The sequence below is a fragment of the Phyllostomus discolor genome, chromosome 9 (assembly GCF_004126475.2).
Source record: "Phyllostomus discolor isolate MPI-MPIP mPhyDis1 chromosome 9, mPhyDis1.pri.v3, whole genome shotgun sequence".
NCBI lineage: Eukaryota > Metazoa > Chordata > Mammalia > Chiroptera > Phyllostomidae > Phyllostomus > Phyllostomus discolor.
The window spans coordinates 94,079,714-94,100,059 of NC_040911.2; the positions used below are offsets into that span (position 1 = coordinate 94,079,714).

At 45.8% G+C, this 20,346-nt stretch overlaps 1 protein-coding gene across 1 annotated transcript; it reads right to left on the reverse strand.

Moving 5' to 3' along the window:
• Nucleotides 1–322: 322 nt before the first annotated feature.
• On the reverse strand, nucleotides 323–19,951 carry SERINC3 (serine incorporator 3). The gene is made up of 10 exons (XM_028524060.2): nucleotides 19,786–19,951; nucleotides 15,394–15,555; nucleotides 14,595–14,788; nucleotides 13,438–13,517; nucleotides 12,411–12,548; nucleotides 9,818–9,987; nucleotides 8,830–8,920; nucleotides 7,647–7,830; nucleotides 3,598–3,825; nucleotides 323–2,979 (listed from the first exon to the last, which is right to left on the reverse strand). The coding sequence occupies exons 1-10, from the start codon at nucleotides 19,822–19,824 to the stop codon at nucleotides 2,841–2,843; spliced, it is 1,425 nt and encodes a 474-aa protein (XP_028379861.1). The 5' UTR covers nucleotides 19,825–19,951; the 3' UTR covers nucleotides 323–2,840.
• Between the last annotated feature and the right edge of the window lie 395 nt (nucleotides 19,952–20,346).

Consider the following 20,346-nt stretch of genomic DNA (forward strand, 5'->3'; position numbering starts at 1 on the left):
CCCTCCGTCTGCTATCCCGGGAGACAAGCAGGCCTGTGTATGGTGACAAAGTACTTCTCGTCAGAAGTGAGGTGACACCATGAGGTGTGACGGTTCAAAATACGGTCTGATCCTGCTTTACTCTTATCCTGGACTTAAAGTGCTGACACTTACGCTTGTCTAAAATTCAGCACGTGTGTGGATAACTCAGTGAGTCTTAGGCAAACTATTGGGTTTCCAACCGAACTTATTCTCAGGGTGCAAAACCACAAACAGCAGGCACACTGCCCCTTAGTTTTTAAAGAAAATTTGTTATTTCAAATTAGTATCAAAATTATCATCGTAAGAAAAAATTAAAAAACTTTATTGGACTTTATTACACTTATTTTACAGTTTAGTATTGCTTTTATTTTAAAGTACATAAGGTGCGGGGGAGAGTTGGTACACCATGTTTTTGGGGTTGAGGACCTTTAATGGGTTCCATCTGGCTGGCCTCTGTTCAGGAAGAGGGGTATCTGCTTCGCACTGGAAAAGGGCTGACCCTCCTCCACCTGCCCCCCAAGTCCCTCACAGCCTTGTCCCTGTACCCCAACGTGAACCACTGGTTTAGCAGACGGTGGTTCCAACCATCCCTGTCACACCCTGCTGCCCTGCCCACCTCCGCCCCAGCTGAGACGGGTCCTCTGTGTTCCCTGTGTTTAATTCTACAAGAACACGCGAATCTAGCCTGCGCTAGGTTTTGGCTGAAAATCTCTGCCCTTTGAATATAGTCTAGTCTCTTCTAGCCCTTACTGAGATTATCAGCTACTACTCGAGTGATTAAAATGGGCTGAGCACTTTGCAAAGCAGCTTTGCTGAGTACTGCTGAGTGACTGAACAATCGTAGGTAGTAGGTACTACCTTTTGTTCAAACAGGGAGAACAGCGGGCTCAGACAGGTAGTCCTTTGCCCAAGGTCATAAAGCTTAGTACAGATTTAATAAATGTTAGCTGTTTGACAGGCAGAAAAAGGCAAAACTGATGCGAACCAGCCAGACTTCCAGGCATTATGCGCCTGGCCATTCTCAGGGCCTATACCCCCCGCCCCCCTCCTTCTGGCACACCGGGTCCCTCTTCCTGCCCCTCGCCACACAGATGGAACCGCCACTGATGCAGGTCACTAAACCAGAATCCCTCAGGAATCTCCCTCTCCCCCACATCGAACCACTGCCAGTCTTTAAACTGTAATTACTAAGGAGCTCTGAGCTACCCCTTTCTCCCCACCCGCACTTTTACGTCTCCTTTTCAAGTCTTACGTGGGTTGCCCTGGCCTTCTCTCTTTACATCCACTCTCTAACATACGGAGACTGAAGACACAGCTCCCCGCTGCCCTCAACATAAGGTCCAAACTGTTCTGTGTGGTTTACAAAGCCCTTTATAACCTGGTCCCTGCCCATTTCTCCCCATTCCAGCTTTATACGTTGTTTTTTTAAATCTCCCTGCCTTTAACATGCAGTTTTGTCTACTCTTCAGCAAAGCCACCCCCTTCCCATCTCTCCTCTCAGCAGCCCCTAACAGTTCTTAGCTTAGACATCCCTTTCCCCAGGAAGTCTACCGTGGCAGCCCTACACCGGGCCCCTCTTTGAGCTCTCTGCGATTCCAGAATCACGGCACCAGGGACACCACATCGCACCCCTCGTCCACTCGTTTCCACCCTCCCTGAAACTGGGAGTCCACCGTGGCGGAGAAGGTGCTGTATTCCAGCTCCTGACGGCCGGTAAAGAACAGAGAGTAAATCTTGGTTCAAAGAACAAACTTCCATCTCCTTGCGCACTACCCCTTCCAGAGGATTCCTGACGTTCCCGCCTCTGCCTTTCCTCTACCCAAGCGTCTCACCCAGCGGTACGTATGAGGACAATTTCTGAATGAGTTTTAAGACTTGACTCACTAACCCTTCAGTTTTAGAAGGACTGGGTGCATTCTGCTGGATGTCTGATAGATCTGCCTGCTCGCGTAACTCTTAAAAACACAGAATGGCTGCTAATTCGTAAAAGCTGTTAAAGAAAGGGCCTTAAAAGCATGAGTCTACTTTAATCAAGTACCTTATAGTGCAAATATAACTCACATGCATTTTACTTTTACATATTCGTAACATAATTAATTACATAGACTAAAGCTGCAGTGTTTTCCCAAGTGAATCTTCACTTTAACCAAACCTATAAAGCATTTTTTTTTAAATTAACGTTCTGGCAAAGCCAGACTTGAATCAAGCAGCATCAATGCCATAGCAATAAAAAAAATGAAGAAACTCAAGATGCAGAAGCAGCGGCCCCATCAGCAAGCCCTCCTGGGGGAAGGACACACACACACACACACACACACACACACCACTTTGCCCAAGCAAACCCGCGATGTTACGCCTCGAGCGTTTCAGGGCAGAGCAGAGGGCTAGGACCACACCAGCAGAGACTTTCACGGAGGAAACCTGCCACACACACACATTATTACTTTTTTCCTGCTCTTTAAGGATACTGCAATAGAAATATATTAACGATGGCCTCAAATATCTGGTATTTTTCTATCTTATATTTTACATCAAAGTTGCAGGAACCTATAGGTCTTAATAAAGAACTCTTCACAGCACAGCTGTAGTTTCACTTTAGAATGCAAAAATGTTCCCCTTGCGCTCTATCCTTAAAATAAGCATAGTATACATGTAAAGTTCAGATCCTGCATCCGTCGTAATTCAGCCTTGCCCTCAGGCGTGAACCCTGATACAGTCAAATTCGCGAAGCGTTCACTGACTATTTTAGTTGAAGCAAAAGCAGCGGGGCTCCCGGCACAGGCAGCCTGCGCACTCAGCGGTGTCGCCAGCCTCGGGGCTCAGCTGAAGTCACGGCTGGTGATGATGAGCGGAGCCACGAGGGTCCACACGTAGAGGAAGAGGCAGACCCAGCTAGAGCTGATCTTGACCCACACCGCTGGCCACTTGCTGGTCACCTTCTGGAACTCGGTGTCAGGGCTAAGAAAACAGAAGAGAGTCAGGAAAAGGAGCTGGATCTCAGCAGCGAGCCGCCGCCCAGCCGAAGCCAGAACATTCTCCAGGGAAACTTGACTGACAGTGCTCCCTGGGAAGGTTCTAGCAGGGACTCGAGGAAGCTGCTGCTTTAGTTTTTATGAGCAGGGGACTCTGCCTGCCTCTCAAACATATCTTATCCAAGTTCTTCGGGAGCAGCAGGCTGTTCCAGGCACTGCAGGACATCTAGACTGAAACGGCCTCCTCGAGCCGCCCCCCCGCCCCCCAACCCATTCCCTGCACCGGAGTGCTCGAGACGGCCCCCTCTAGACACAGAGGAAAGTCGGAGCGCAGACACGGGCCAGGTCGCTCTGTGCCGGGATCGCCTCTCTCGAGCACCCGGGTCTGGAAGAGCTGCTTATGACCTGCACTGCAAGAATTCCAGCTGGATTTTGAATCCAAAAGGAAAAAAAGTCCAAAGTATTTGAGGAAAGAGTCCATACTGAACACAGCCTTATCGTATAGGTAAGAGGAGGAGATTCTCGAGTCAAAGACAGATGGCGGTTTTACAGGCAGCTCGAGGGGGCCGAGCGGCCTTCCAGCTGTGTTGCCCGCGCCTCCTACCTGTACCAGCCGGTCATGGTCATCATGATGTACAGGGAAGCCAGGAACAGCATGAAGTGGAAGACAGAGTAGCAGTACTGAACTCCCTCCTTCTCGTTGTCCACCACCCGCCGGGGCTGTCCCTCTTCTTCATCGCTGGCACCGTTGGCAGCTGTGTCACGAAGGATCACACTTTCACTCCCCGACAGGGTCAGCTTGCTTACTTGGCTGTTGCTGGAAGTGCGCAAGCTAGAAAGTGAGCCCGAGGAAAACAAATCAGAAATGGACCACGGACACGGTGATCTGCTGCCTCTGTGCGTGAAGGTTGTTTCTGAACTGCTCCAACTTTGGGGCCCGACGGCCTTCTGAAAACCCTGCCTGAAGCTCTGAACTGTCGCCTGCCACCACAAGACAGACAGTACGCTTCCCAGTCACTACTCAGTGGTTTAACTGCTTAGGAGTTTCCCCAAACATACTGTGCTCTCTCTCACTGTCTGTGTCTGTGCCTTCGCAAGCACCTCTACCACTCTTCAGACGCGCCGCCCTCCAGCCTCCCCGCAGGGAGCTTACTCATCCCAAAGCTCTCTGGCTGTGTGCCCTGCCCTCTGGAAATCCTCCTCTGACACGGCCCCGTCCCCCGTCCCGGGCGGGGTTCAACACCCCCAGCTCTCGGAGCCTCCCTCGGCTGCAACACGTGCCGTTCCCGTCCTCCTCACTGTCCACAGAGCTCCTGGCCCACCGTGGCCTTAGTCACCTGTGCTGTTCTGGCACGCAGCAGACGCTCACTGAAGTTTGGTAAATGACTCAATAACAAAGGACATACAAATAAAGGACAAAAATCCCACAATCACCTCTGTCGACATTAAAAAAAGAGCCCTCTGACAAAATCTAGTACCTTTTCAAGATGACAAAAATGCTCCAACTAAGAACAGAGGAAAACTTTCTCAAAATAATAAAGGGCATTTGTGAAAAACCCAGTGCTGAACCCATACCTCACAGTGAAAGAGTAAAGGCTTCCCCCTGAGAGCAGGAACAAGACAAGCACTCCACTCTTATCACCTCTGCTCCACACTGTGCTGGAGGTTCAAGCCAGAGCAACTGGGCAAGGGAAAAATAAAAGGCATGCAGACTGGAAAAGAAAAAGTAAAACCATCTCTATCTGCAGATGACCTGACCTTGTATATGGGAAGTCTTAAGGAATTCACACTCAGAATCAATGAACCACCTTTAAGAATATAAGATTAATATACAAAAATTAATTATATTCCTATGCATAGCAATGGACAACCTAAAAAATAAATTAAGAAAACAATCTCCTTGACAACACCATCAAAAAATACTTAGAAAGAAATGAAAGACCTAAACAAGACATCCCATGTTCATGGACTAGAAGCCTTAATATCGTTGAGATGGTAATACTTTCCAAGTTGATGTACAGATTCGATGCAATCCCCTTCCAACCCCAGTTACCTTTTTTTTGGGGGGGGGGGGGGGGGGAAGAAACTGACAAGCTGAACCTAAAATTTACATAGAAATGCAAGGGACTCAGGATAGCCAAAAGAATCTTGGAAAAAGAACAAATTTGGATGACTCACAATTCTTGATTTCAGAACTTACCACAAAGAAACAGTAATCACAAAAGTGGTACCGGTACAAGGATTAACGTACACACCAATGCAGTAGAATTACGAGTCTAGAAATGAACCATTACATTCATGGTCAACGGAATGTAACGGCCAGGACAAGGATGCCGGGACAAGTCAACGAGGAAGGAACAGTCGTCTCAAAAACTGGCGCTGGGAGTACTGGGCACCCACACACCACAGAATGAAGTTGGGCCCCATGCCTCAAACCATACAAAAAACAATAAAAGACAAAAAAACCTAATTTTAAAATAGAAGATTTAAATAGACATTTCTTCAAGAAGATACAAAAATGGCCAATAAACACGTGAAAAATGGTCAGCATCATTGGTCACTAGGGCAACGTAAAGCAAAGCCACAACGAAATGCTGCGGCATACCCTCTGGATGGCTGTGCTCAGAGAGACACAGTACAGTGACAAGGAGGCAATGCGATGAGAACCCCCGTGACACGCTGTGGCCACTCTGGAAAATGCTCTGGCAGTTCCCCAGAAAGGTACGCAGGGCGGTACCGTACCATCCAGTAATCCCACTCACAGGGACACACCCCCCAGAGAAAGGAAAACTTACACCCACACAAACAATGTGAACACACGCATTCACGACAGCCTCACAGGGAAACACCCGAACGTCCGTCACCTGGTGAGCGGACACACAAAATGTGCTGCAGCCACACAACCACACACTGTTTCCAACAACAGGAAGGAACTAAACACTGACACGTGCACAACACGGGTAGACCGTGGAAACATCATGGCAAGCAGAAGAGGCCAGTCACGAAAGACCACACAGCGCACGCTCCCACGCCCACGGAACACCTGAACAGGCAAACCCAGGGACAGAGAGGCGCCTGTCTACTGGGGCCGGAGGGCGGGGGAGCGGGGGCGACTGCCAGTGAGTACAGGGTTTCTTTCTGAGTCACCGAAGTGTTCAGACTGATTATGCTAACTTTTGTGCAACTCTGTGAATGTACTAAAACACTTCTGAATTTTTTAAAATTCACATTTTTTAAAGGGTGAATTCTGTGGAGCGTGAATTATTCCTGACAGGAGGAGAAAGACGAGCACAGCTGGGTCCCAACGACACTGACTCACAAGAACGGGCAGACAGCCCAGGGCCGCGGTCTGCCGACCCCCGTTTCAAGCAATCACTTAAAAAGAAGGTAAATTTACACATAGTATTATGGAAAGCTGTCCAGATTATAACCAATTCATATCTCAAACAGTTTGTGTATTTATGTAGCATGTTCCTATTTTATAAATTATATACAAAAGTGATAGAAATTAAACTGTATATTTAGCTATATATAGTTATATTTAATTAAATAGATACAGATGGGTTGACAGTATCATGGGTGTCACACGCATTTTCACGGGGGGCTACATCAGCCTCGCGGTTGCCTTCAAAGGGCTGAATGTCATTTTAGGGCTGTGTAAATGTAACTACTGCTTAACTAGGGGCAAGGAGCTTGGTGCGGCCGCTGGGTAGAAACAAGGTGCCGGGCCGGATAAAACAAGGTGGAGGGCCGGATTCGGTCCACAGGCCACCTGTGAGGTAAATATATGCAAAGGAAAACAGCCTGAAATAATAGGTACCAAATGCTAACCATGGAAGAGGTAAACCTGGAGGAAACGCACTTTCATCTTCTACCTTATACTTTTCTCATATTATTAATGAATGTGAACATATCCTTATCAATTTTTATTATTACCTATTTTGAGATAATTAAGGTAATACATGCCATTATGTAGAAAATATCAATAAAAATGAGTGGGAGAACCAGTGGTAACTCCTAACACAGGCCATACCTGGGGCCTTGGGTTTACTAGAGCCTTTTACATTAGGTGTGTATAATTCTGTAGTTGTTGAATTACTCACAATGATCGGGAAATGAATTTTTTTAAGCAAAAAGCCAATTTTCAGAGCCACTATTCTAGCTGACCAAAGTCGGTCTCGGAGTTTGCTCCTCGTATGAATGAGAAGGTATTTCTTTGGAAGGTTGGGAGGAATTACTCGATGAGGGAAATTAATGAACTTTAAGAAGCATACATGACTCATAACTGAGGCCCTAAGTCAAAAACTTCTAATAAAGAAGAGTTAGGCTATTTTTTTTCTTTAAAAAAAATCCTCACTCAAGGGTACGTTCACTGATTTTAGAGAGAGAGGAAGGGGGGCGGGGAGCAGGAGAGAAGGGGGAGAGTCAGAGAGAGAAACATCAATCGGTTGCCTCCTGTGTGTGTTCTGACTGGGAATCGAACCTGCAACCTTTCTAGTGCACGCGATGATGCTCCAACCAACCAAGCAACCCAGCCAGGGCACGTTGGGCTCTTTTTCAAAATTCTTCACGCTGCTTTTTGAAAGCAAAATAGCTGCTTCACTCTATTTCCAACCTTCATCAGAATCTTCTTTTAAGTATTTTTTAACTTACCTAGAGTACAAAAGGCAGATAACAGAGATTATCAGCCCCCAAATAGCGTGTTTATCCAGAAAATGCCCACTCGGTGATGGCGGAGCAGAGGTAGGGGCCACGGCAGTGGTGTTTCCAGGAGCCAAGGTCGGTGCAGCAGGCATGTTCGTGATGATGCTCAACAGGCCTGGGTTGCAGGAAGAATCTGAAAATGGGAAAGCATGCATTATCTTCAGTCATAACTCCTCGTGTTCCAAGAAGGGGCTCGAGGGCTGTGGGAACACATTCAGTCGTGACACACGGGGACGCTGCACTGTCTTTAAAGGGACCTGAAACTTGGCAGTCGGTAACATGTTTGTGCTGCAAGCAGTGACCTAGTTTCAGAAAAACACAAACAATAATTTGTCAGATTTCTTAAACGTCAATCTTGATTTGACTGGTTTTGAAGTTGAACTGATCAAGCTTTTCGGTTCTACAACTACCATGTGGAGAGGGCTTTAGGCGCAAGCGTTGAGCCCTACTTTCGCTGTTGCACACTTACAAAGCCATACAGTACGCTGAGTCACCATTACAGGGTCTGCAACAACTGTTTTCCTTTCAAAGGAATCCACTGAATACCCTACTGAGAGACAATCCTGCAGGAACTACAAAAGGAGATTTCCTCCAGCTCCAGGCTCTACAGCCAACAACACAAAGTAAAATTCTATTAACAGTTCCACACAAGACGTCGACAATATTGCCTTGTCTAGCTCTTAACTAGTTTGCCTTAGACCCGGGAGAAGCCTAGACTAGCATAAAAGACTGGGTGTGTGTTCTCTTAACGAGGGCATCCCAGCCTCGGCCTGGAACCGGCCAGGGCCTGTCAGGAACCAGGCTGCAGAGCAGGAGGTGAGCTTGAATGTAATCTGCTTGAATCACCCGGAACCATCCCCACCACCCTGGTCCCTGGAAAAACTATCTTCCATGAGATCGGTCCCTGGTGCCGAAAAGGTGTGGGACCGCCGGGCAGCTATGAACAGCGGTGAGTGGACATGGAGAGTAAAACTCGAAAGGTGAGTATCTGCGAACAGTGTACATCACACACTTCAGTGGAGCCGTCTGTCCGCTTGTTCGTCATCTGCTCTGGCTCTAGTTTTCACCCCACCGAAGGGGTCGTTTCCTACTTTCTTTTCACCAAGTGAATGTGCTGTCGCCATTCCCTTACCAGGCTCATTGGTCATGGCTGACCACGTGAGGTACATGGTGTAGGCGGTGATGATGGAGGACTGCAGGAGGCCAGAACGAGGCTGGTGTTCCTATGGGATCAAACAGAAAACAATGCCACAGGCGCTGTAGGGCTGACTTTCTGGGACCCACCGGACTGTCATTAACTAAGAACCTTCTGATCCTCCTCGACAGTTCAAAGATGCCAAGCAGCCTTTCGGTTTCAGCTCAAAAAAGAACCGAGAAAGCAGCAGCACGCACTATGGGTCCTCAAGGCATTGCACGACCCCGTGGACTCCGGTGCACCGCAGAGAGGTTTCGGTTTACTGTCTCAGTGCAGCGGGGTGTAAGCTCCGCTTTGCCACCAACTAGCAGGGCAGCCCGCCGTCTGTCCGGAACCCGCACTTCTCGCACTTTTACAAAAAGAGGTGAGGGCTAGCTGTCCTTTTCATGTTTCATATATAAAACGCCGGGAATTTAAGCATGGCATTTAAGTGATGAAACCCGGGAGCATGGGTTTATTTATTTTTAACCATCACCCAAGGATATGTTTACTGATTTTAAAGAGATAAGGCAGGGGGGACAGAGAGAGAAGGAAACATCCATCAAACCGCCACCTAGGCATGTACCCTGAGTGGGGATCGGATGATCCTCCAACTAACTCAGCCACAGAAATCAATGATTTTTTTTCCTGTTTAATTCCCCTAAAATACCTTGGCTAATGACTCATAAGAATCATTCTTTCGATGTAAACAATCATAAAAAGTATCAATTCTCAGGTTACCTACGTTTTCTTAAATGATAGAGAAATTACTCATCTGATTATAATACAGGCAACCCAATGGCACATTTTATAGTTACTAGGTATAATTGGAGACATGTTTAAATGGGGTGAAAATACACACAAATTCTCATCAAGGGCCACCTAGGTTTCAAGTACCGCATTAATTAAAAATCCCACTGGCGGAAGCAGCAGCAAACAGCCATACCTGAATTTTTGGAAGGATTGATATAATAGAAACGATAACGCAAAGGATCAGATTAACGCTGATGAAGAACTTGTTCTCCGTGCAGCCGTCCGGCCTGGTGTAGTGCGCATAGAGGTAGCCGACCCCAATGAGTGAGAGGATGTACAGGACGCTTGTGACAGACAATAAAACTGAAAGAACAAAAGGGGAAGCCGACGTGAATCCCACAAGTCTAACCAACTTTTATAAAGAAGACCAATTTTCTTCCACTCTGTATGGAAGTGGAGACACTGGGTCACTTCTATGGTGGTTACCAATTCTCCGTGAAAGATGCAAGGCCCGAGGCTGAAGTCTCAGGCTGTGCTCAAGCTGGCCCACTGGTAACCTGCAGAACTGACCGAACACTGGAATCCTCTCCCTGGGTTACCTGGCTCGGTTTTGTGGGTTGAAGAGCCAGACATCTGATCATCCCAGCCAGAGTAAATTCTCAGTACGTGCTAAATATTGTTCATTATTAGCTTTTCTTAGGAGCCTAAATGACTCCTTGACCCTCAGGATGGCCCAGTTCACAGCAGGCTCAGGGCCAGGGCCGGTGTCAGCACAAAAAACAGCGGACAGGCCTCTCCTACGGCTGTTCCTCCTCTGTAGCCACTGGTTACAGATGCCCGTTTCCTGTCGCAGGACCATGGCACTGTGGGAAATTGGCTTATTTGCTATTTTCAAATATCTAAAGCAAAGTTCCTTTCTGTTCACATGAGTAATGAACAATTAACTCTGAAAAACCAAAACAGTACACAGTCTAGCACACCAGCTGTGTTTCATTCAAAGCACAAGCTTACTTGAGAAAACTAGTTTTTGCTTATCTCGATCTCAGTGAATTTTGCATGTTTAAATGACCTATATATACGACACTACTATAAAATAATGATGCACACTAAGTCACTAGCACAGTTCCTAATGTCTTCTATCTGAACACACAAGATCTTAGTTTTAGTTACGTAAAAGTATGGCAAACCTACCATTCATTATTAAATTCTTCTGGAGTTGGAGTGACTCAAAATGAATTATACAAAACAGAATAGGTAAAAAATGAAATACAATTTTATTAGGCAGAAAGGAGGAGAGTTTCGGAATTCCCAACCCACAATGGTGATAGACAGTTTAAAAAACCTTTTTCTGCAATAAGCCATCATTACACACACTTTAAGGGGCCAGCAGGGCAGTGTTAAATGCCCATCATGGAGCACCGTGATGCGGACCACCATGGAGGTGCAGACTGGAACACCACGCAGCTAATGAATGAGGCACACCTGTGTGCGCCAGCAGGGAGGGTGTTTATCACACGGTACGGGAAAGAGCAAGTCACAGGACAACACACAGTGTAACCCTCCTGGCATTTAAGTACACACACAAGCAGACGTGCGCAAGTGCGTGCAGGTCCGGCCACAGCGGACGCATCCAGAGAGGAAAGTGGGTTGTTGCAGGCTGGTAGCTACATGTTTTCTTCTGGATAAAATTCTATCATTTGTGTTTATGGTAAAAATGGTTCTATCTCTTTTTCTTTTTCAATTTAAAAAGATGCACCCTAAATAAATAATATGAAAGGAAAACCAGACAATTTGATAACACGTACTGAGCATTTACGATGTCCATACCCTCTGACTCCTCTGCTTCTGGGAATTTATTCCAAGGAAATAATCAGACAGGTGCACCGACAGGTGATCAGGTGCACTGCTGTCCGGCAGCCAAACATATTCACGAGCCACCTCTAAGTTTTAAAAAAGGCCAAACTATAAACTATTCGAATATATATTAAGAAATAAATAAGACACAAACACAGTCACATTTTTCAATGACTTTTGTTTATACATAGAAGGTACACATAGGAAAAAAGACTAGAAGGATTTAGACTAATCTGCTAACAGCGAGTAATAATTACTAGGGAGTTGGATTACAGGGGAATTTTTTTATTTTGTGATTTTTGGTTTTCAAGTTCTTGACATGGAGCATCTATTATTTTATAATTGGGGGAAGGGCGTCAGGGCAGGGAACCCCAGCCACCATTTTTAAGACTGAAGTATGGCTGGGCCATTGGTCCTAATAAGTAGAGGGCTCCAGGGTCCCTTCCCGTTATTTCAGCCTGTAAATCCCGTTCCAGCCTAAACGTTTTAAGTACCCCTTTCCCAACAGACAAAGTTTACAAGAGGTGCGCAGCCACACTCTGAATAAAGCCTTCAGTAAGAACTGTCCACCTCCTCTGCCTATGCTGGCAGATGCCCCATACACAGAATGCATCCGAGTCCCCTCGTCCAGGGAGACAAGGAAATCAAAACCAAAATTATGTCACTAAATACAACTCTTCTCCTTATTGGAACACAAGTAGTTACATCACAAACCTCAAAATAAATGAATTGGGGAAATCCAGTGACACAGTATCTGTGCTACTCCCTTCCAGAAACACATACACTTCACAATGAACCCAATGGAAATTAGTTTAAAAAGTCTGCTCAACCTCCAAAGTTTATACATTTCAGTCCGTGGAGATTCTTCCCGCACTCCCTGTGTAATACAGAGTAACGCAGGACGGCTCTCGCGGGTGAGTTTAGACACCTACCAGCATACCAGCGCCTCGAGTTTCCTTCTTCCATTCGATTTACCCAGGATTCATTCCAAGAGTGAGCCATGTCCACCAACAGCACCAGCTGGATAAGGATGAATAAGAAGGCGCCAATCATGCCAATAACAAACCAGGCTACAAACCAAAAGAACAAAGTTATTCTTTCCCACAGAAGTAACATTTCAGAATGTTAACTAACAATCTAAGAAGATTTCAGTTCAAGAGAGAGAGAGGTGGGAAAGACGTGTTCTGCTCAGCAGTAAGTAGGGCAGGATTACTCTGACTCCAAACCCAAAGGTAACTAACTCTCTGAAAAGTGTTCCATTGGGTTTCAGACCTTTTAGAACTTGTTCTAGCTTGTGCCAAGGGGAGCCTAGGATCTGACCTTCCAATGCTACTAGAAGCCCTTTCCTCTCCTCTACAGGGAGGAACAAGCACAGTGGACATCCACAGAAGTCGCTCGATACCACGGTCAGGGATGGTAGAGCCCTGAGCGGTGTGGCTCAGCTGGCCATCATCCCACAAAGCGAAAGGGCACCGGTTCAATTCCCGGTCAAGGCACATGCCTAGATTGCAGGTTTGGCTCTTAGGGAGCATGTGAGAAGCAACTGATTGATGTTCCTCTCTCAAATCAATGTTTCTCTCCCCCTTTCTCCCTTCCTTCCCCTCTCTTGAAAAATAAGTAAAATTTAAAAATTAAAAAAGAATAAAAAGACAGGATGCTAGAGCACAAGTTACAAGTCCTTATGTTGACAAGCTCTCTAATCAGCTCAGTACTGCCAAGGAAGAAGATAACCTGTTAAAATATTGGCACACAATTAGATGCAGTTCCAGAACAGCTGAGAAGTGGCCTGAATGCCTCCTGGCTTTAACCAATTAATATCTTCATAGTAGTGCCAGGTCATGTAATTGGACACCACCTCCTTTGTCAGTTCTGCACAATCAGTAATGAAGACACAGCTGTAACCCAACCCTCTGCAGAGTCGGTACACATGGCAACAAACCCCTCAGCGCGGAACCGTACCTGTGGTGAAGTGGCCCCCGGGGATGTAGAAAGAGCCCACCACGATGCCAACAATGGCGGCAATTTTGAAGAACCAAAACCTATGAGAATATAAAAAATGCATTGATGAAAGGGTAATTTTCACTCTTACACCAAGAAAATTAACTTATAAAATGCAAAAATAAGTCTGAATAGCATTTTCAACACGCCTGTCTGGGCTTAGATCTTCATTTGACACGAAGCTACTTCATTCAGTGTTTTACACAATTTAAGCACAGAGAGCAATCGCATTCACATTCATATTACAAAGGACATGTATCTTTCGAGTTTCCCTACTTTCAGCACTTAAAGATGGGAATTTTTCTAGCATTCTGAAGTGTTCTAAACTCACAATGTTACCTAAATATAGAGCAACTAACTATTAGGTCTGGGGAAGAGTCACCCCCCAACCCTTCCTTTACAACAGACGTGCCCTGCTCACGATTACACAGTTCATCGCGGGCAAAGCCAAGACCACACCTGGCTTTCAGTCCACGATCTCTAAAGACTCCTTGTACGGCAGAGTGAAAAGAATCAGACTTTGGAGCTGGACAGGCCTGAGTTTCAATCCCAGCTCCAACCCTCAGTGGCTGAGATCTCAAGCAATTTATGTAACCTCTCTGAAATTTGATTATTCCACCTGTAAAAAGGGGGTTATAACAAAGTTTACAAAACCCTCTTCAGTCTTCAAATGAGAATCGGGGGAACTCGGGCCAGGAATATGGGAAACAACAGAATACGTAAATCAGTGGCCCAAATATATTCACTGTTTATCTTTCCGTATAGTTTAAGCACACCAGGCACGTGCTTATCTTCTAACAATAGAAAGGAAAAAAGTGGTTCCTAACACAGTGCCTGAACTGTGTCATGGGTGTTCAATCAATAAAAATTTAGGAACAAGAAACAAAAGATACTTAAAAAAAAAAGGATAAGACTCTCCTCATCCCCTCTCCCTCCCCCATGCTACAGTCCCTGACTGAGAATGACAGTGAAACCCCTCACACGTGCAATAGGCCAGAAACACACACGGGCCACCGATTCACGACTCCCCCGCTTCCATCAGGGTGGCGGCACTCACTGCTGAATGGGGGGCCCCACACCGTAACATAACAAGTTAGTAATAAATAAACCTTACGTACCCATTGTGTATTGCTGCTCTGGGATCTTTACTCGATTTTACTTTTATCATGAGCAGAGAAAAGGCAAAGAAAAAGATGGCCAGGGCGAAGTTGATCCGATATACAGCTTTAAAACCGACCTGCACATTACAATCCTTATTCGCCTTTAGATCAGCCACCTTGAAATTAAATTCCCCTTCACAGAATCCTGGGATCTGGAAAACATCATTTCAGTGTTACAGAACACCCACGTTTAGCCGGAGGCCCTACCCCAACCCAGGAAAGCCTCGATGTGTAAAACGGCCACTTCAACAACCGCAAGACTGGCCTGTGGGACCTCTCTCCGTCTTCCAATTCATTTACACTCCCATCACCATGAGGTACAAAGAACTTGCACTTTGGAAATAAAAGTGAGGCTCTCTCTTCTTTGCTCTTTTCTACTGATGAGGCTATTTCTCCCCTTTCCCGTGAATTTTCATGCTACATCTCACTCCTTCCAAAGGTGACGGCCTAGTTCAGCTTAAATGTTTCCGTTTTAAACACACATGGAAAGAAAATGTTTTAGGGACACTCTTTCAACATCTGTTTTCTTCCCATTGTCAGACTCGAACTTGAAGGTGTTCACCGTGGCTTCCTTTATTTCTGGAAAAGGACTAACACCTTCATATTGTGTCTTGACTATATTATACCCCAAAGCTACAATGAACCTGACTGGCTTTCATGACAGTGAAAAAATAAGTAAGAACATTAATGTCAAAATTAAATTTTGCACAATGTAAAAATCATCAGCACAGTAAGGGTTCTGTTACTTCTACTTCACCTTCTTCAGCTGAGCTTCTACCGGTTCTGTCAGCATAATACAGGATGCAATAGCGCCGAGGAAGAGGATGAAAGCGTAGATGAGGCGTGTCACCGTGGAATTCTTAGTGTTGGGACAGCAACTGCACAGCAAACATGACGCACCACCACAAAGGCACGGAACCTGGAATAAGCACACGTGGCCATTTGAGACTTTTCAGTGGACTTTTTCATGAAACAGGTGTTGCAAAACAGAGGACTAGGCAAACAAGGCTTTGGTGGTTTACCAGAGAACTATAGCTGGGAGGAAGTGGTTAAAAGCATGGGCTCTGGACTCAGCATTACTTCTGCCACTGTATCCCAGCAAACCCTTTTCTCCATCTGTAAACCGGACTCAGTAGTGGAATCTTTCTCCCTCAGACACTACTGTATTACATAACCACTCAACACAGTACCTAAAACATTAAAAGCCCAATAAGATTTTACTTACGTTCATTCATACAGGGGTCGTGTTGAATTTAAAAACAATGTATCGAGCCCTGGAGGGTATAGCTTAGTGGATTGAGCGTGAGCCTGCAAACCAAAGGGTCACTGGTTCAATTCCCAGTCCAGGGCACATGCCTGGGTTGCTGGCTAGGTCCCCAGTTGGGGGCGCATGAGAGGCAACCACACATTCATGAGAATTTCTTTCCCTCTCTTTCTCACGTCCCCTCTCTAAAAAGAAATAAATCTTTAGAAAACAAACAAACAAACAACAATACCTCCTCAACAGGATGTGAGAAACTTGGCACTGCTTGACTCTGAGTTTAGGTCATAAAAGGTACTGCGGTTTCTCCTGCTGAGAGCCACCACGTGAGACGCCCAAGTCCCCTGAAGTCCCCTTGCGGGAGCCCATCCACATGGAGGGGCCATGAGGCAGCGCCCAAGCTGGTGATCCGCTTCTCCGAGTCCTCCCAGCCCAGGTCCGGATCTGGGCTAAACGAGCCCTCAGATGATTCCAGCCCAGCTGCTGAGCTACCCCAGCTGGTGCCCTTCCTGAGTTTCTGACCCACAGAAGCTATGAGCAGTTGCTGTTTCCTGTCATTAAGTTTGGGTGGTCTGTTACATAGCCATAGTAACCAAATCAGGGTTTTTCCCAGTTCTGCTAACAATCCTAAAGTTTCACAAGGCACTGCCAACGATGAGTTGTAAAATGGAAAGAAACCATCAGTAATGAACTATTATTTACTATTCATAATTTTTAAAAATCTCAATCAAGCAGGCTAGAGGGAAGACTGCTTTCCCTTTACTCCAAAGAAAATGGTATTACAAAACTGTTGAATAAAGAAGTAATCAAAACAATGAAGGAAAAGGTATAGAAGTTAATTAATATTAGTGCTACATTACTTAAAAAGTTTCTGTATGTTTTGGCATTTGTCAACCATTCAAAATTCATATTTTTGAGTGATTTCTTTTATCCTTCTAGATAAATATTCACATAAAAATAATAAAAATAAATCTTAATATTGAAAAAAAAAACAAACAAAAAAACCCAAAACCTAACTGCCTTGTTATTTACTGAGAATCTTAGTTACCAAGTCTGATGTTATAGCATAAAGCTGCATTACATGACAGCAAGAGCAAGGGTAACCTGGAGATTCCTCAAAAAGTTAAACATTGAATTACCATATGACCCAGTAATTCCACTCCTAAACATGCACCCAAAACAGGTGAAACAGGTATTCAAAGAAAAGCTTGTACTTAAATGTTCAAAACAACACTATTCACAACTGGCAAAAGGCAGAACAACCCAATGCCTATCAACTGATGAATGGGTGAATAAAATGTGGTATATCTACACAATGGAATATTATTCAGCCATAAAAATGAATCAAGTACCTACTGTGTAAAGGTACTTGATCTGTGGAACAAACCTGTCCTACTACATATTACGCCACTTCCGTATCTCTAAATGACCCCTATTCTTCTGGTTACTCAGTCCAAGAACCTTGGAGTCACTCTTGATGCCTTCTCTTTTTTCCAAAACCCTCATCCAATCTGTCAGCACATTAGCTCTATCCTCAGAATATACCCAGGATCTGACCCCTTTCTCAGCATCCTTAGCTATCACGTTAGTCTAAGCCACTAACAGCATCTCTCACCTGGATTAATGCAATAGCTCCTGTTGCACTGCTATAGTGACCCATTCAGAATCCAGAGCTAGTATAGAGAGTATTTTAAGATGAAAACTCCTGAGATTCAGAACAGATGAAGAAAAAAAACCTTCTGAGAGCTGTCCTCTGCAAGCAGCAACTTTGGGGGTGTGAGGCTGGCCGTAAGTTATCTCTCCAAAAGAGTTTTATGGCCATGAACACAAAGAGACCTCTGCAGCTACACAAACAAGCTATTATTACATTCTTATCTCCTGTTTGTTCTCCTAAAAACCCATTTGTCTTTACTAAAGAAACTTATTTGTTCTTCCCATAGGAGCCCTTTTCTCCCACCTCATCTCCCCTGTTAAGTTAGGAGTATAAGCTTTATATGCTAACCGCCCCTTGGAGCTGTTCGTCACCGAGCGCTCCTGTGCGTGTGTGTTGCACTCATACACAAACTCTTCTCTCTTGATTATCTTCTGTCAGCTTAACTCCCAGGCCCCTAACGCCAACAGAGAGTGGACGTTTTCCCTCCCCCTCACTGCTTTGCCCATTCTTTTCTACCATCTACTCTGCACACAGCAACCTTGCTGAAACACCACCAGATCAGATCGTTCCCCTTTTCCGGATCCCCGTATCACCTAGGAGGAAAAGCCCAAGTCCTTAAACTGGCCCACAAGACCGGGCAGTGGGTATCCGCGTGCTTTGGCTCCCTGCTGCTTTCCAACTTCCTTTCCTGCTATCCTTCCCCTCATTTATTCCATTCTCTGCTACCCTGAACTCCTCCTCTCTGTTCCTATTAACAAAAGGGATTCATAAAATAGAAAAATCATTTATAGATAGAAATGCTTTGATGGCATAAATTCAAAGTTTAGCTTTACATGAAAGCCAGAATGTGTTTCAGGTTAGGTTAGGAAGGGCATCTTTCTTTCAAATCTCCAATTCACTCCTTAGTTAATGATCTTGGTTTTTTTTTTTCTTAATTGATTGGGGGGGGGGGAGAAAGAGAGAAACATCTATTTGTTCCACTTATTTATGCATTCATTGGCTGATTACTGTATGTGCCCTCACGGGGGATGGAACCCCAAACTTGGAAGTCTGGACAACACCCTAAACAGCTAAGCTACCTAGCCAGAGTAATGACTGTCTTAGGTCTACATTTCTACATCTATGTTTTACATAGTGGGTTTGACCCACTAGTGGATTGTAAAAATCTACCGACCAGGATTTTTTAATGTGGTAGAAAAATTGGACAGCAGATGGTAAAGCTAAGAATTGTATCATGAAACTTATGTCTAAATGGAGGTATTAACTATGTAAAAATTATTTTTTACTTTGGGTCAAGGTCAAAAAACTGGGAAGGCCGCTGCTCTCAAGGAACTGGTACTTTTGATTTAAAATCAACAACCTTGAAGATTGGAAAACACACTGTGTCCCTCAGCAATGGTAATGGAATAGCTGAGATCTTGAGTCCTCTGTCAATTAAATCAGTCGGGGAATGAGGAAACAAGGAAGTGACTTCAAGAAACCATGTTCCTCTGAAGTGAGTATCTGAGGGACGCGGGACATTCTATTCCGTAAATCCTAAAACTTCTCTTTAAAATATGGAATGTACAATCGACAAAGTGACTCAACCTATTTATTCACTTTATCCCACAACAGCTCTCCAAGCGCGGAATGCTGGGGTGATGATAACCCTCGTCTTACAGGCAGAGACAAGTGACTTGCACAAGGTCCCCAAGTTCAGACCATGGCTCCCAATTCTGAATCACAATCAACAAGGCCTTCTTCCCCTCGCACCAAAGCTGCAGACAGGCCTCGGTTAAAATCACAGCTCTGCCACATATTCAGTAGCATTGACAAATCCCGTGCTACGGCTAAAAATATTATAAGCCACCCAAACTAAATGGCGCCACCTTCAGACGGTGCTTCGAAACGAACCAGAGAGCTCCCGCCGTGGGAGCTCATTCCTTGGCTCTAGTCCAGCTCTGGGGGAACCTAGATACCGGAAGGCTCGCGGGGGCGGGGCAACAGAAATTGTAAACAATGGCCGCCTGGCCTCCTACGTTCCTCACCAAACCCGGAAAGTGAGCCCCCTGACCCCGGTGGCGGGGCGTTCGGATTTTGGCCTGGGCCAGTGGATACTCTCTACAGCCCAGGGCCCGTCCCTCCCACCCCGATCGCCTGCAGCCGAGGCCCGATCGGGTCCGGTCTTGGGACTCGCTATCGCCACCCCCCGGCCAAACCACAGGTCCGACGGAGACATCAGGCCCGAAACTCACCCAGCTGGCCAGGGAGAAAACGCCCAGCACAGCTCCCATGGTGGCGCTGGTGACAGAGGTGGCGGATTAGGAGGCTTCTAGTGCGGTGGGAACTGCCGGTTGAAGTGCCTCCCCAAATGCGCGACGGTTACTCAGGCCGGAAACGTGCTGCTTGCATCAGTGCGTGGCCCCGCCCATCGCCCGCGGCCGCTGAACAGAAACACCTTTCATTGGTAGAGGAAGAAGGCGGAGCTAACTCCCACCCGCCCCCGCCAGGGGAGGAGGCGGAGCTAAACCCGCTGGGAGCTGGGGGGAGAAGGCGGGGCTATGCCGGCGGGTTGGGCAGGAGTTGGGAAGGCTTTATTTCTTCACCTCGTTTGAATTCAGTGGGAGCCCATTATGTGTCAAGATCTGGGGTACAACAGTAGTTAAAAAGAGACCGACAATGCACATAAGTGCACCATGACATACTGTGATAAGTACTATGAAGTAGCATAAGGGAATATTCTTTCAATAAAAGTTTAATGCCCACTATGTAAGAGGAAAGCAATTTAACTGGGGGGGAGGGGTAGTCCCGGAAGG